Source organism: Antennarius striatus, chromosome 3 (assembly GCF_040054535.1).
Source record: "Antennarius striatus isolate MH-2024 chromosome 3, ASM4005453v1, whole genome shotgun sequence".
NCBI lineage: Eukaryota > Metazoa > Chordata > Actinopteri > Lophiiformes > Antennariidae > Antennarius > Antennarius striatus.
In genome coordinates this window covers 5,272,584-5,284,972 of record NC_090778.1, presented here as the reverse complement: position 1 = coordinate 5,284,972, position 12,389 = coordinate 5,272,584, and the positions used below count along the sequence as shown (strand labels likewise).

At 38.9% G+C, this 12,389-nt stretch overlaps 1 protein-coding gene across 1 annotated transcript; it reads left to right on the top strand.

The window, feature by feature from the left end:
* The first annotated feature begins 1,099 nt into the window (after positions 1-1,099).
* npffr1l2 (neuropeptide FF receptor 1 like 2) lies at positions 1,100-9,595 on the top strand. Its single transcript, XM_068311968.1, has 3 exons — positions 1,100-1,436; positions 4,231-4,330; positions 5,523-9,595. Exons 1-3 carry the CDS (start codon positions 1,100-1,102, stop codon positions 6,529-6,531), a joined length of 1,446 nt encoding a protein of 481 aa, XP_068168069.1. The 3' UTR covers positions 6,532-9,595.
* Positions 9,596-12,389: the final 2,794 nt, after the last annotated feature.

The following is a 12,389-nucleotide window of genomic DNA, read 5'->3' as shown; positions in this document are numbered from 1 at the left end:
TTTGGAGATTAAGATTTTATTGTGTGCGGCACGGTTGTGCGGTGGGTAGCATTGTCGCCTCACAACACGGCGGTTCCGGGTTCGAGTCCCGCTCTGTGTGGAGTTTGCATGCTCTCCCCATGTCTGCGTGAGTTCTCTCTGGGTTCTCCGGCTTCCTCCCACCTCCAAAAGCATGTGCCTCAGGTTGATTGGCCGGTCCCAAATTTCCCGTAGGAGTGTGTGTGTGCACGGTTGTCTGTAATTGTGTGTGGCTCCACGGTGCACTGGCGTCGTGCCCGGAGTGTCCCCCCCCTCACGCCCTATGCCAGCTGAGATAGGCTCCAGCTCCCTGTGACCCGCTACGGCGGATAAAGCAGCAGAAGATGAATGAATGAATGGTTAAAAAGATTAGCCTGTGTTTTTAGGTGTGTAACTGTTTGTACCTCAGCAGTAAAAAAAAAAAAAAGGGTTGGCTAAAGAGGCTGTGAAATCTTTTTTAATCTAGATTTCATTAGAGACCACATTCCTCATGAGCAATGTGTCACTCATGCTGTAATGTGTCTGCACATCACCACAGGTGTCGTCTCCCTGTCAAGTATGCTTTTTTCCCAGAGCACTTCGACTTTTAGTTATCCACATGGGGTGGCCTTTTGCAGGGAATGTATGCTGTTTCTTATATATTATGAAATGCTCATTACTTTTAGAGGATATTATGAGAACGAATACAGAAATTATTTATAGGAACTTCTTACAATAGGCGAAATTATGCTTATTATTATTATTATTATTATTATTATTAGTAGTAGTAGTAGTAGTAGTAGTAGTAGTGTTTTTGTGCCTCTGGCAGCATATCTTTTTAAATACCAGGCCTGTCTTTACACAAGCCTCCTACACATAACTCTGACAAATGTAGAAATCCACGTATTGTTGTCATGTACTTATTTTTCAGTAATCTACTATAACAACTGACACAGCTTTTCTATCCCGAATCTTATTTCCTGACTAAAACCTGAAACATATGCTGAATGTTTTGTTTAAATGTCAAGCAATGTATGAGGTTTTAGTAATGTATGTACTGGAAGTTGAATTCTTAAAATGTAGATTTTTTCTGAATTTTAGGATGGAGATTCTGGAGGACATGGGCAAGGAGGAGATGGAGGGATCCATCACTACAGCAGCTGTCATGAACATCAGCCTACATGGTGTCACAAATGCCACAAACATTACCATCTCCCCCTACTATCAGCATTCCCTTCTTGTGGCTGCCAGCTACATCCTGGCCTACTTAATCATCTTCCTACTTTGTGTGGTGGGAAACATCCTAATGTGTGTCATTGTAGTGGAAAACAGACATATGCATACAGTCATCAACCTCTTCATCCTCAACCTGGCTATAAGTGACCTACTGGTGGGCATCTTTTGTATCCCTACGACATTGGTGGACAACCTCATCACAGGTAATACCAGTCATAAGTCCCTTCTTTCTTTGGAGCTGTGTAAATGTGTTAAGAGCCAGTAACACATTTACAGATGCTCCATTGTGTATTGGCCAAGTTATACAAAAGCAGTGGATCTGTACCAGATTGAAATTGATTGATATAATAGTGTAGCTGTGGCACTGAAGTCATTCTTCCCACCCATTTACCCCTTCTTTTCCATTTCTCTTCTTCTTCTTTGAGAGTGTAATTAAGGTTAATGGTGGCTTAAGTGGTCATTTTAAGATCCAAAGGCGCGTGAGACAGGGCTGCCCTCTCTCAGGGATGATCTACTCTCTGGCACTGGAACCTTTTTTGAACCAGCTGAGAGCAGACCTCTCTGGTTTTAGTTTTCCTGGTTCTTCTTGTGGTTTTAAGATGTCTGCATATGCTGCTGATGTTGTTGTCGCAATCAAGGACCAGCATGATGTAAGCTTTTTGGAACGCGCTGCACAACTTTTTAGAGACATCTCCTCCGCCAAAGTCAACTGGGCGAAAAGAAAAGCTCTTATTGTGAGAGGTAGGCTGGACGAGATCAGACTCCCAGATAGACTCCAATGGAAACGAAACGGGTTAAAATACCTTGGAGAGTATCTGGGAGAACAGACTATTATGGAGAAGAACTGGAAAAATGTTTTAGAGAAAGTAGAGGTCGAGGTGTTCATTATAAATAGTTTAGTGCATCTATGTTGTGTCACCGGCTGTCCTGCGTTGAAAAAATCACCGCCTGGATTCATTCCAGCAACATAAGGTCCCCCACCAATGGTGCTGGCACAAATGGAGGATTTTACACGGTCATCAGTTTTATTTTGAGTTTGAATCCAAATATGTCGGAAAATTGTTCATTCTGTTCTCGCAGAGAAACTGTTTTTCACTGCTTCCTAGACTGACAGAGACTCTGCAATCTGTTCCTGTTTTTAGAGAGAATCTTTCTCTCATTCGGTCGTGTTCTCGACAAACATGTTATTACATGTTACATTATTGGTTTGAAACGCAGGAAGAATGAAAAAAAAAAAAAAGATTGGCAGATTCTAAACTTTCTTCTGGGCCAAGCAAAAATGTCGATATATCTAAGCAGATGGAAAAAGATTGAAGGCTTGTCTGACTGCAGTGCAGAAGCCGTTTTAAGAAGATTGTGTCAGGTAAGAATCAGAATCGATCTTAACTATTTCAGAGCTATGAATGATTTAGACACATTTACAAACCTACAGTATAATGTGTCAAAAGTGTTAAAAGTGTATGTTCATGTGTTGAGTGAGAAACTTGTGTTCAGTCAGTGGTTGATTTAATTCAGGCTTATATTTTGTTTAAGTGCCAACATTTCATATTACAGTACTTGTTTTTGAAATGTGAGTTCCTGTTTGCGTGAATCTGTTTTGGATTTTGTGTCAGTGTGACTATCTTGCATTTCAACTTTTATGAATAAACGTGATTTTAAAAATCAATCTTCTTTTTCGTGTTTTAAGTCCCGTACTTTTAATATGAATGGAGCATATTCAACATGGACACTATAGCCTCTGTTTTTAGTTTTATAAATGTTAGTTTTCTTCGTTCAGGAATGTTTTTGATGTGAATTCCTTTTTGTTTGAATCTCTTTTGGATTTTGTGTCAACGTGATCTTGCAATTTGGCTTTTATGAATAAATGTACTTTTAAAAATCAAAATCTTTTTCTTTTTCTTCTTCTTTTTCTTCTTCTTCTCTGCTTTCAAAGATGAAGTAAAAGAAGAAACAATTTGGTAACATTTTACTGTATTGAGCATAAAATGTGAATTTGTTCTTCGTTAAAGTGTTGAGTAATGAAACTTTATTTAGTGATTGTAATTTTTCTTGTGGCACTTCTGGATGGGCTCTTTAAATAGTTAATCATAAACAGGTCGCCTCTGGCCAACAGCCATTGGAGGCGTGCCTGCTGCTCATCTCAGTGATTACTTCTACGTCATTTGTCTCCGGACTGGGCAGGTGTGGGCTTCTTCTGACAGCTGATAGGACAAAGACTCACCATGGAAGAGTTATTTTTACAGAAAATATTGCAGCAATATGGGAATACAGTGTGCCCTCTTTCCTCGCGGTTAATGTGTTCCAGGAACCACGCTTGATTAACAAATTCCGTGATCTAGCGATGAACTATTTATCTTACTACTTACGGTAATTTAAAAATTTATGACCCTCCCCAAACTGATATTAAACCACCCTCTGTCTGTATTACCTTTTCTCACACTCTTACTGATTGCATAAAGCATTTTTGTGTTTCACGTAAGTCCGACACTCATGGAACAGAGCGGACTTCCAGATGCTGACAGCCAATAGAATGCGCGTGCCGTATCACGTGACTGCTTACCAAAAATCCGCAATGAGATGAAGTCGCGAGCGTTGTTGCGCAAATGCGCGAGGGCGCACTATATATTGATTTAATTGGCAATCATCATGTGAGCATTTCATAATTTCTCAGCATTATCTTATAGTGTAATTAGTCTTATTTAATTTGCCATCCATCTGCTAAACGTATATAGCATTATAGTACTACCATATTCAAGCCAATGATATTTGAAGCCTTCATTTGTGCTGTAGCATCGTAAGACCACGATCAAGTGAAAAAAAGGAAGTAAGGTGTGAAGGGACAGGTCCTGAATGTCGAAGGGTCTCCTACTTCCTCCCGCATTATTATCACAATTTCAACATGAAAGAGTTCCAGAAATCTTAACAAAGTGACAAAATGTCACCGTATGCTAGCTTCCAGCATTAGTTTTTAATGTTTTTCTTTTTTCTTTTCAACAGGTTGGCCATTTTCCAGTGCTGTGTGCAAAATGAGTGGCTTTGTCCAGGGAGTGTCTGTTTCTGCATCAGTGTTCACCCTGGTGGCTATTGCTGTCGGAAGGTTAGTGAACTCTGTGTTTCTGAAATTCCAGTTACTCAGATGATGGTTCAATGGCTAACTCATAGGCAGATCCCACTCAATTGAATGAAGGTTCCAATTGATAGCATTACTTCTACATTTTGCTGCATTTTAGTGTATTTGTTGTGTGACTGACTGTTGAGTGTACCCACTCAGCCAAGGACTTCATGACATTGCATAACGTCCCTTGAAATTTTTAAAACACGACAAGTGATAACCAACCTTGTTTACAGTTAATGTGTTTTCACCAAAAACACATTAATGGTGTAATGGTGATTTCATCTTTGTCACAAAGACACATTGATAGGTTTAGTTGTCGTGATTTGTCCAGCAGTCTTCATACATATTTACCAAGTTCACCAGCTGGGTTTCCATGATAACATTTGATAATTAGCAGGAAACAAACATTTCAAACAAGTAAAATACCTCAGACATGTCACTCAAAATATAAAACACAAATATACTGTATATAAATATGTATATATATTAAATATACATTATATATATACATATACATACATATAACACGCAATATTTTATATACATATGTATATACATATATATACTGTATATATGTATATATATTGTATGTACGTGTATATATTTTATGGATGTGTATATATATAAATTTTGAAAAATGTAAGATATGTCAGCCTAACACCACAGTATCATGATTCTGATTTAGAAAATCTTGCTTGACTTCAATCCTTTTTAAAATTAACTATTTTTAAATTGATTAAAAAAATACTTTGAAACATGTCTAGAAAGATCAGAATTGTCATTTGTTAATTTAAAAGAACCCCAACATATAACGACATGTGAATGTACAGGCAAATGGTGTGAAAATATGGGACCAGTAGATTTTCAAACATAACAATTAAAGTTAACATAAAACAAAAGCAACTTGAATGATCACAAAGTTCAAGTTTTAAATGATACGTTTATTAAATTAGTCATACAGGTCATCAATACCTATTTGCTTCCTTTTAAAAAACTTTAAAAAAAACTAAAATGCATTATACTACAAATAGTTGTAGATTGACTACATAAGTCCTTCATTCATTATAGGTGACAGGCAATATTTGATATCTCATACTCTTTCACACCAAAATATATACAGTACATGTTAACCATATGCCTAATGAATGGCAGTGTTGTTTTTTTCCTATTGCAGGTTTCAGTGTATTGTGTACCCTCTACAGCCCAAGCCATCTGTGCTTTATGCAAAGGCAGTCATCGTGTTAATTTGGATACTAGCAGTGGCGATAATGTGTCCCGCTGCTGTAGCACTTACTGTGGAGAAGGTTCCATTTCATTACACAGTGTACAAAGATAACTTCAACCACACATATCCCCTTTACATGTGCTATGAAAACTTTGACAAACCTCAGATGAGAAAGATCTACACAGTGGTTCTGTTTTTGCACATCTACCTGCTACCTCTCGCCATCATGACACTGATGTATGGGAGCATTGGAATCAAACTCTGGTTGTCTGTGGTTGCAAGCAAAAAGCCACAGATGCGAAATACCATAGGGGATAGAAGGAGTCGTCAGCAAATCATACCTCTGAAAAAGGTCAAGGTAATAAAAGTACTCGTCCTGGTGGCTTTGCTTTTCATGCTGTCCTGGTTGCCTCTCTGGACCCTCATGATAATGGCCGACTACGCAGGCTTGGACCGAGACCAGCTGGACTTCCTTACAAGCTACATCTTCCCTCTTGCCCACTGGCTGGCTTTCTCTAACTCCAGTATCAACCCCATTATCTACGGCTACTATAATGACAACTTCAAGAGGGGGTTCAAGGCAGTCTTCAAGTCCAGACCTTGCTGTTGTGTCATGCAATGTCGGCCTTGGAGGAGAATGACGAGATTGGGTAGGAAAAATAGGTCCGTACAAGTAGCGTGCAGAAGTACTGACTTCAGAGATGATTCTAGAAATCACAATTATCTTTTCTTGGAAATGAGAAATCGAGTACATAACACCAGTAAATTTAACGACACAGCAGGGGTGAACAGAAATTCACAGATTGGGTGTGTGGTGGTTCACTCTGAGAAACATCTTTCAGATCAAGGGTTAGAAATGGTTGTTATGCAAAAGAAACACAGTAATGATGAAAGTCAGAAAAAAAATCTACACAAACTCCCCAAGTGTGAATGCACCCTAGGTTACACTGTTACATAGATGTGCCCAGGGCACAGTTGGATGTATTGTGACTCAGTGCTCAAACCAGGGTAAGATATATACGCGCATCATTGAAATATAAAGATACTTTATGTATATGTACCATGAATTTAGTATTTTCTAAACCACGGGTCGGCAACCCATGGGTCCGGGCCACATGCGGCTTTTTCATCCTTTCATCTTTGTGGCTTGGGAAAATAAAATATAAAAGTAATTTATTATTATTTTTTTGATTAGTTCAATTTTTTTATATTGTAGTTGTAAATTGGAAGATTACCGTGGTCCATTACAATGACATCATATGTTGTTGTTTTATTATTTTTTTTGTCACTCAAAACATATCTCACACTTGCCAAAAGTCAGTAGGAGTATACTGTAAGTCCCTTTAACCAGGTAAAATAATTATGCAGATTTTTTTCAAAATATTTATTTTTCATTGTTCAGTGACATAGTGCCCTTTTTATCCTGTTTTTTTTTTTTTTTTAAATTCAGGTCAACCCTCCACTAATATGCTCCAAAAAACCAATGGCAACATAATGATGACGACTCACAGTACTTTTTTGTTTGTTACATGGATAATTTAAGTTCAGCTTTTTTGTTCATTTGAAACATATGCTAAAATGTTCAAAATATGTTTATTACGTAAATAAAATTACATTTCGTCCGTAGCACTTCATGTATTTCAGAAAAAACACACTATAGTTGTTTAAACAAAGCGTAAAGCGTAAATGTAGCGCTATATACAAAGCGTATATAATTTCCTCCGGGATTAATAAAGTATCTATCTATCTATCTATCTATCTATCTATCTAAAGGTTAAAAAAAAACATGTGTACAGCGGTAACTTCATTTTAGACGTCAAAATGTATTTGTGTTTATTTATTGATATCCATGGAAACCAGGTCCAATTGGCCCTTCGAGGGTTCAAGGATGCTGACCTCAGCTCTGCGTTAGAAGTGTTTTGAAGATGGGTGCCTTGTACAAAAGAAAACTGTTGATAATACTGATTGCCTCACTATTGCCAAAGAATTGAATCAAAGCTTGAAGCAAATTTATGAAATAATTTTCCAAAACCATGTACAAAAGTATTTAGTACAAAAGGAGTTTTTTATATGATAAGGTTCAGATAGTTCTGATGTCATATATTTTTGTGAACATATTTTCAGTTGAACAACAATCTGTGGTGGAAAACAGTCATTCTTAAGTTTTATTTGTAAACTCTGTGTGATCAATCACTACAACTAGATATCTTCAGTCTCAGATATTATCTCAGCAGTGCTACACTGTACAAGGGAATAACATTTTAACTAGGCAGCACGGTGGTGCAGTAGGTCGTGCTGTTGTCTCACTGCAAGAAGGTAATGGGTGTGATTTCTTTCTGTGTTCTGTCTCAAATTCTCCATAACTGTGAGTGTGATTGTCTGTCTCTATGTGTGGCCCTGTGATGAGCTGGGATGTGCTCCAGCAACACCTCTGACCCATAGATTGAACACGTGGCTAAAGGCGAGACGATTATGGTTACCAGGTCTTCGACAAGATGAATGAATGCATCTTTGTCTTTATCTTTCTGTGCGTGCGTGTGTGTGTGTGTGTGTGTGTGTGTGTGTGTGTGTGTGTGTGTGTGTGTGTGTGTGTGTGTGTGTGTAATCCCACTTGTGTGACCTGTGGTTTTTCTTGTTGCCTTGTCAGTATTTCACATTGTTTCTGCATTTTAATTTATTTAGAGACTGAGGAGCATTCTATCAATGTTTAATTATTTATGATCTGTCACAACATGAGCTTTCTGTTGATATAACTGTGTTAATATCAATGTTACAAATAATTAACTGCATATCTGTGCTCGTATAGTGTTACAATCTGTATTTTGAAGTACTGTATGCCAAGTTAGATTGGTGTGTGATTTTGTTGTGATGTTGCATTGACGTGACTGTGCTAAACACTGTTATTAAACGAGTCAGTTACTGATAACACAACCTTGAATTGATGTACAGTGATACCTCTACTTACGAATGTCTCTACTTACGAAATTTTCTACGTAAGAAATTTCTCAGCAGAAAAATACTGCCTCTAGTTACGAAAGAAATGTCGACTTACGTAAAGTAAAAATACAGTATCGGCTGATACTCGCAGCTCCCACAGGTTCCTGAACGCAACATTCTCATAGCTGCTCTGCCATTGGCTATTACCTAGTATCTTCTTGGCATCCCATTGGCGAAGAGGGACCTCTGTGTGTAGCTAGATCGGTGTTTATGCAGGGTGCTCGTCATTAGCTATGGACCCCAAGAAAGTGACGGAGAAAAGAGGAAAAGAAAAGACGAACAAACAAAGCAAGAGATGATAGAAAAGCATGGCAAAGGGATGCGTTTGGTTGATCTCGCCAAAGAATATGGCCGTAATGCATCTACAATCGCCATGTTATTAAAACAAAAGGAAGTTTTAGGAGTTTAAGACATCCCTTTGGTGGTTGGAGAAGTTCAGAAGGAGGACTGGAATTCACTCTGTTGTTCGGCATGGTGAGATAGGAGCATATGAACCAAAGAGGGCAAAAAACAATGGGGACAGCAGTTAAAAGGTAAATGACTATCATTTTTATTCTTTAGTCTATTTGTTTTTTACATTATGCACAACTCTCATTTATTGTGTAATAATGTAATCGGAACATGTATTTGTTACATGTTTTAATGTATTATTGTGCTTTATAAAACACTTATGTTGGAATTTTGGGGGGCTTGAAAAGGATTAGGGCATTTGCATGGAAAACGCGTCTCTACTTACGAAATTTTCTGCTTAGGTAATTTCTTCCGAAACCAATTAATTTGGTAAGTAGAGGTACCACTGTATATTGTTGTTGTTGTTTTTTTTAATGTGTGAATTATGTATAGTGGTTCCACTGTTATTCTTATACAAATGTTCTTGGATTTTGAAGTGTAAGTTATAGTCGTCTTAATCTTTTGCTCACTCAGTTCCTCTCTGTAGCTTTAGATGGAAAGCGATGTGCTATAATTTTCGACAAACTTCTTATTAACTTTATTTCTTTTAAAGTCTAAAGAAAGGTAATTCTATGCTTAGTGTGACATTAAATCCTCCATCACTGTGCTAATATGTTCTAAATGACAATATTAACTCACAAGTTCCTGGATGTGTGACACAATGATTACCAGCCTATTTTAGCACAATACAGAATGAGCTAAGGCTGTTGAAATGTCCGTAGTTTTGTTTTATTGGGTCATAAATAATACATACCTCTTACATGGTGAGTTATAATAAGTTATATTGGGTCTATCAAAGGATGTAAATAGGACTAAAACTGACAAACTCACATTGATAAAAGCAATTAACATGTTAGGATATACAGTATCAGAGATACACAGCACTGTACAAGTCTTCTTAGGTGGGTGTACAGAAACATTGGAAGAATGGAAGAATATAGGTAAGAATCTTCTTTTCCTTTCGTCTTTTCCCCTCAGGGCTCGCCATCCTCTTCTCTCACACCAACTACCTTCATGTCCTCTTTCACCACAGCCATAAACCTCCTCTTTGGTCTCCCTCTAGGCCTCCTGCCTGACAGTTCAAAACTCAGCATCCTACCAATATATTCACTATCTCTCCTCTGGACATGTCCAAATCATCTCAGTATAGCCTCTCTGACTTTATCTCTAAAACCTCTAACATGTGCTGTTCCTCTGATGTACTCATTCCTGATCCTATCCATCCTGGTCACTCCCAGAGAGAATCTCAGCATCTTCATCTCTGCTACCTCCAGCTCTGTCTCCTGTCTTTTCCTCAGTGACACTGTCTCTAACCAAACAACATCGCTGGTCTCACCACAGTTTTGTACACCTTTCCTTTCATTTTAGCTGAAACTCTTCTATCACACATCACACCTGACACTTTTCTCCATCCGTTCCATCCTGCCTGGACACGCTTCTTCACCTCTTTTCCACACTCTCCATTGCTCTGGACTGTTGACCCTAAGTACTTAAAATCCTCCACCTTCTTGATCTCTTCTCCCTGTAACCTCACTATTCCACTTGGGTCCCTCTCATTCACACACATGTACTCTGTCTTACTGCGGCTAACCTTCATTCCTCTCCTTTCCAGGACAAACCTCCACCTCTCTAGCTTCTCCTCCACCTGTTCCCTGCTCTCACTACAGATCACAATGTCATCTGCAAACATCATAGTCCATGGAGATTCCTGTCTAACCTCGTCTGTCAGCCTGTCCATCACCATAGCGAACAAGAAGGGGCAGTCCCACCTCCACCTCCACCACCTGATGCAGTCCCACCTCCACCTTGAACTCCTCTGTCACACCTACAGCACACCTCAACACTGTCTTACAGTCCTCATACATGTCCTGCACTGCTCTAACATACTTCTCTGCCACTCCAGACTTCCTCATACAATACCACAGTTCCTCTCTGGGCACCCTGTCATAAGCTTTCTCCAGATCTACAAAAAAAAGTTATGGCCAGAAACCCATACCTCACCTGCCAGTGGGAAGAAATGCTGGATATTACCATTGTAAGTCATACTACTAAGACTGTTAGATTGCTGAATGTAACCTGTAGGTAGCATCTATGTAAAAGTATTATTCTGTATGCAATTGAATTCATCCTACACTCTAAACTCAGATGTTGTTTAGCTGAGGAGCCAAGGTCTGACATGAACAATAGTTAATTGTTAGCTGCTATAATAAGTTATGACCACAATGTATGCCTTTACATTCACTACAGTCACATGGTAGAGATTACATGTTAGTGCATACAGGATGTAATTTGTCCTTCTATGTCGTTTGTCTTCAGAATCCATTGTTTAGAGAGCTCTCTTTTGTTTTTGTTATGTGATGGCTAATAAATAAATGTTTCACTGCATATGGTTTGTCAATTGTTAGAGTCAGAGGGCGGGAAAAGGGCAGCATTTTGAGTCTGTCTGAATAGTCTTGTGTCCCAATGGCTCGGGGGAGAAATCTTGTTGCTCAGGAGGACTTCACAAACATACCATACAGAGCCTCCTACCATATGGCAAAAGTGCATCGAGGATGTATGGAAGTGGGAAGAGAGGGTTCTGTCAGTATGATAGTGGCTCTTTTGACAAAGTGGTCTGTGTAAATGTGAGTAACAGCAGAGAGGGGCAGCTTTTACCGGTAATTACTGCCACTGATCTCATTGTCTCTGTAAGGACTTGCTGGCAGCAGCTGAGCAAATGGGGTTCCTCTGTAGAATTTTATCACGAGTTACTCCTCCATCATTAGTTGTTGGGGTTTCATGGTGAGAGCTGTGGTGGACTGTGTGCTTGGTGCTGTTGACTCATTTGACACCACAGTTGTTAATAGTCAACTGCAGGTCCGTAGTCCACTCATTGGAAATACAGTCTTGAAACAAGTTTGGAATACTGAACATCAACTGTAGAAGCATCTCCCATATTATAAAAAACACATCTTTTCTGGGCTCTACATATATACAGTGGTCCTCCCTGAGCCTGTCAATTCCTGGAATAAAGAAAACAAGCAGGTCCTGCATCAACATTACAGCCCGCAAACTACGAAATGCAGTCCATCTGCACAACACTGCCCTCTCCCCTGATATGGGGAGTCATAGCAATACATTGACTGTAAACATTAGCCCATGCTACCACTAGCCACATCCTCTCCCTGAGAGGGGTGTGTAACAGGCAAAGCACTTGGCAGATGGAGCTCATTAGCATTTAAAGGTACTGGCACAGAAATAGCCTGGAGCTCATGTGTGTGACTTTTGGATAGCTGAAGTTCAGGAGCCACATATCACTTTGGGGCCATACATACCAAATGTAGTTGGATGTCTGACAGCTGTGTGAAACTGATTAAAAAGAGTATATTA

Bases quoted from the DNA above. Each gene is read 5' to 3' on its own strand.
- npffr1l2 (XM_068311968.1), top strand. From the start codon at position 1,100: ATGGAGATTCTGGAGGACATGGGCAAGGAGGAGATGGAGGGATCCATC. The intron at 1,437-4,230 runs GTAATACCAGTC...TCTTTTCAACAG, and splicing joins GGTGGACAACCTCATCACAG to GTTGGCCATTTTCCAGTGCT. The intron at 4,331-5,522 runs GTTAGTGAACTC...TTCCTATTGCAG, and splicing joins GTGGCTATTGCTGTCGGAAG to GTTTCAGTGTATTGTGTACC.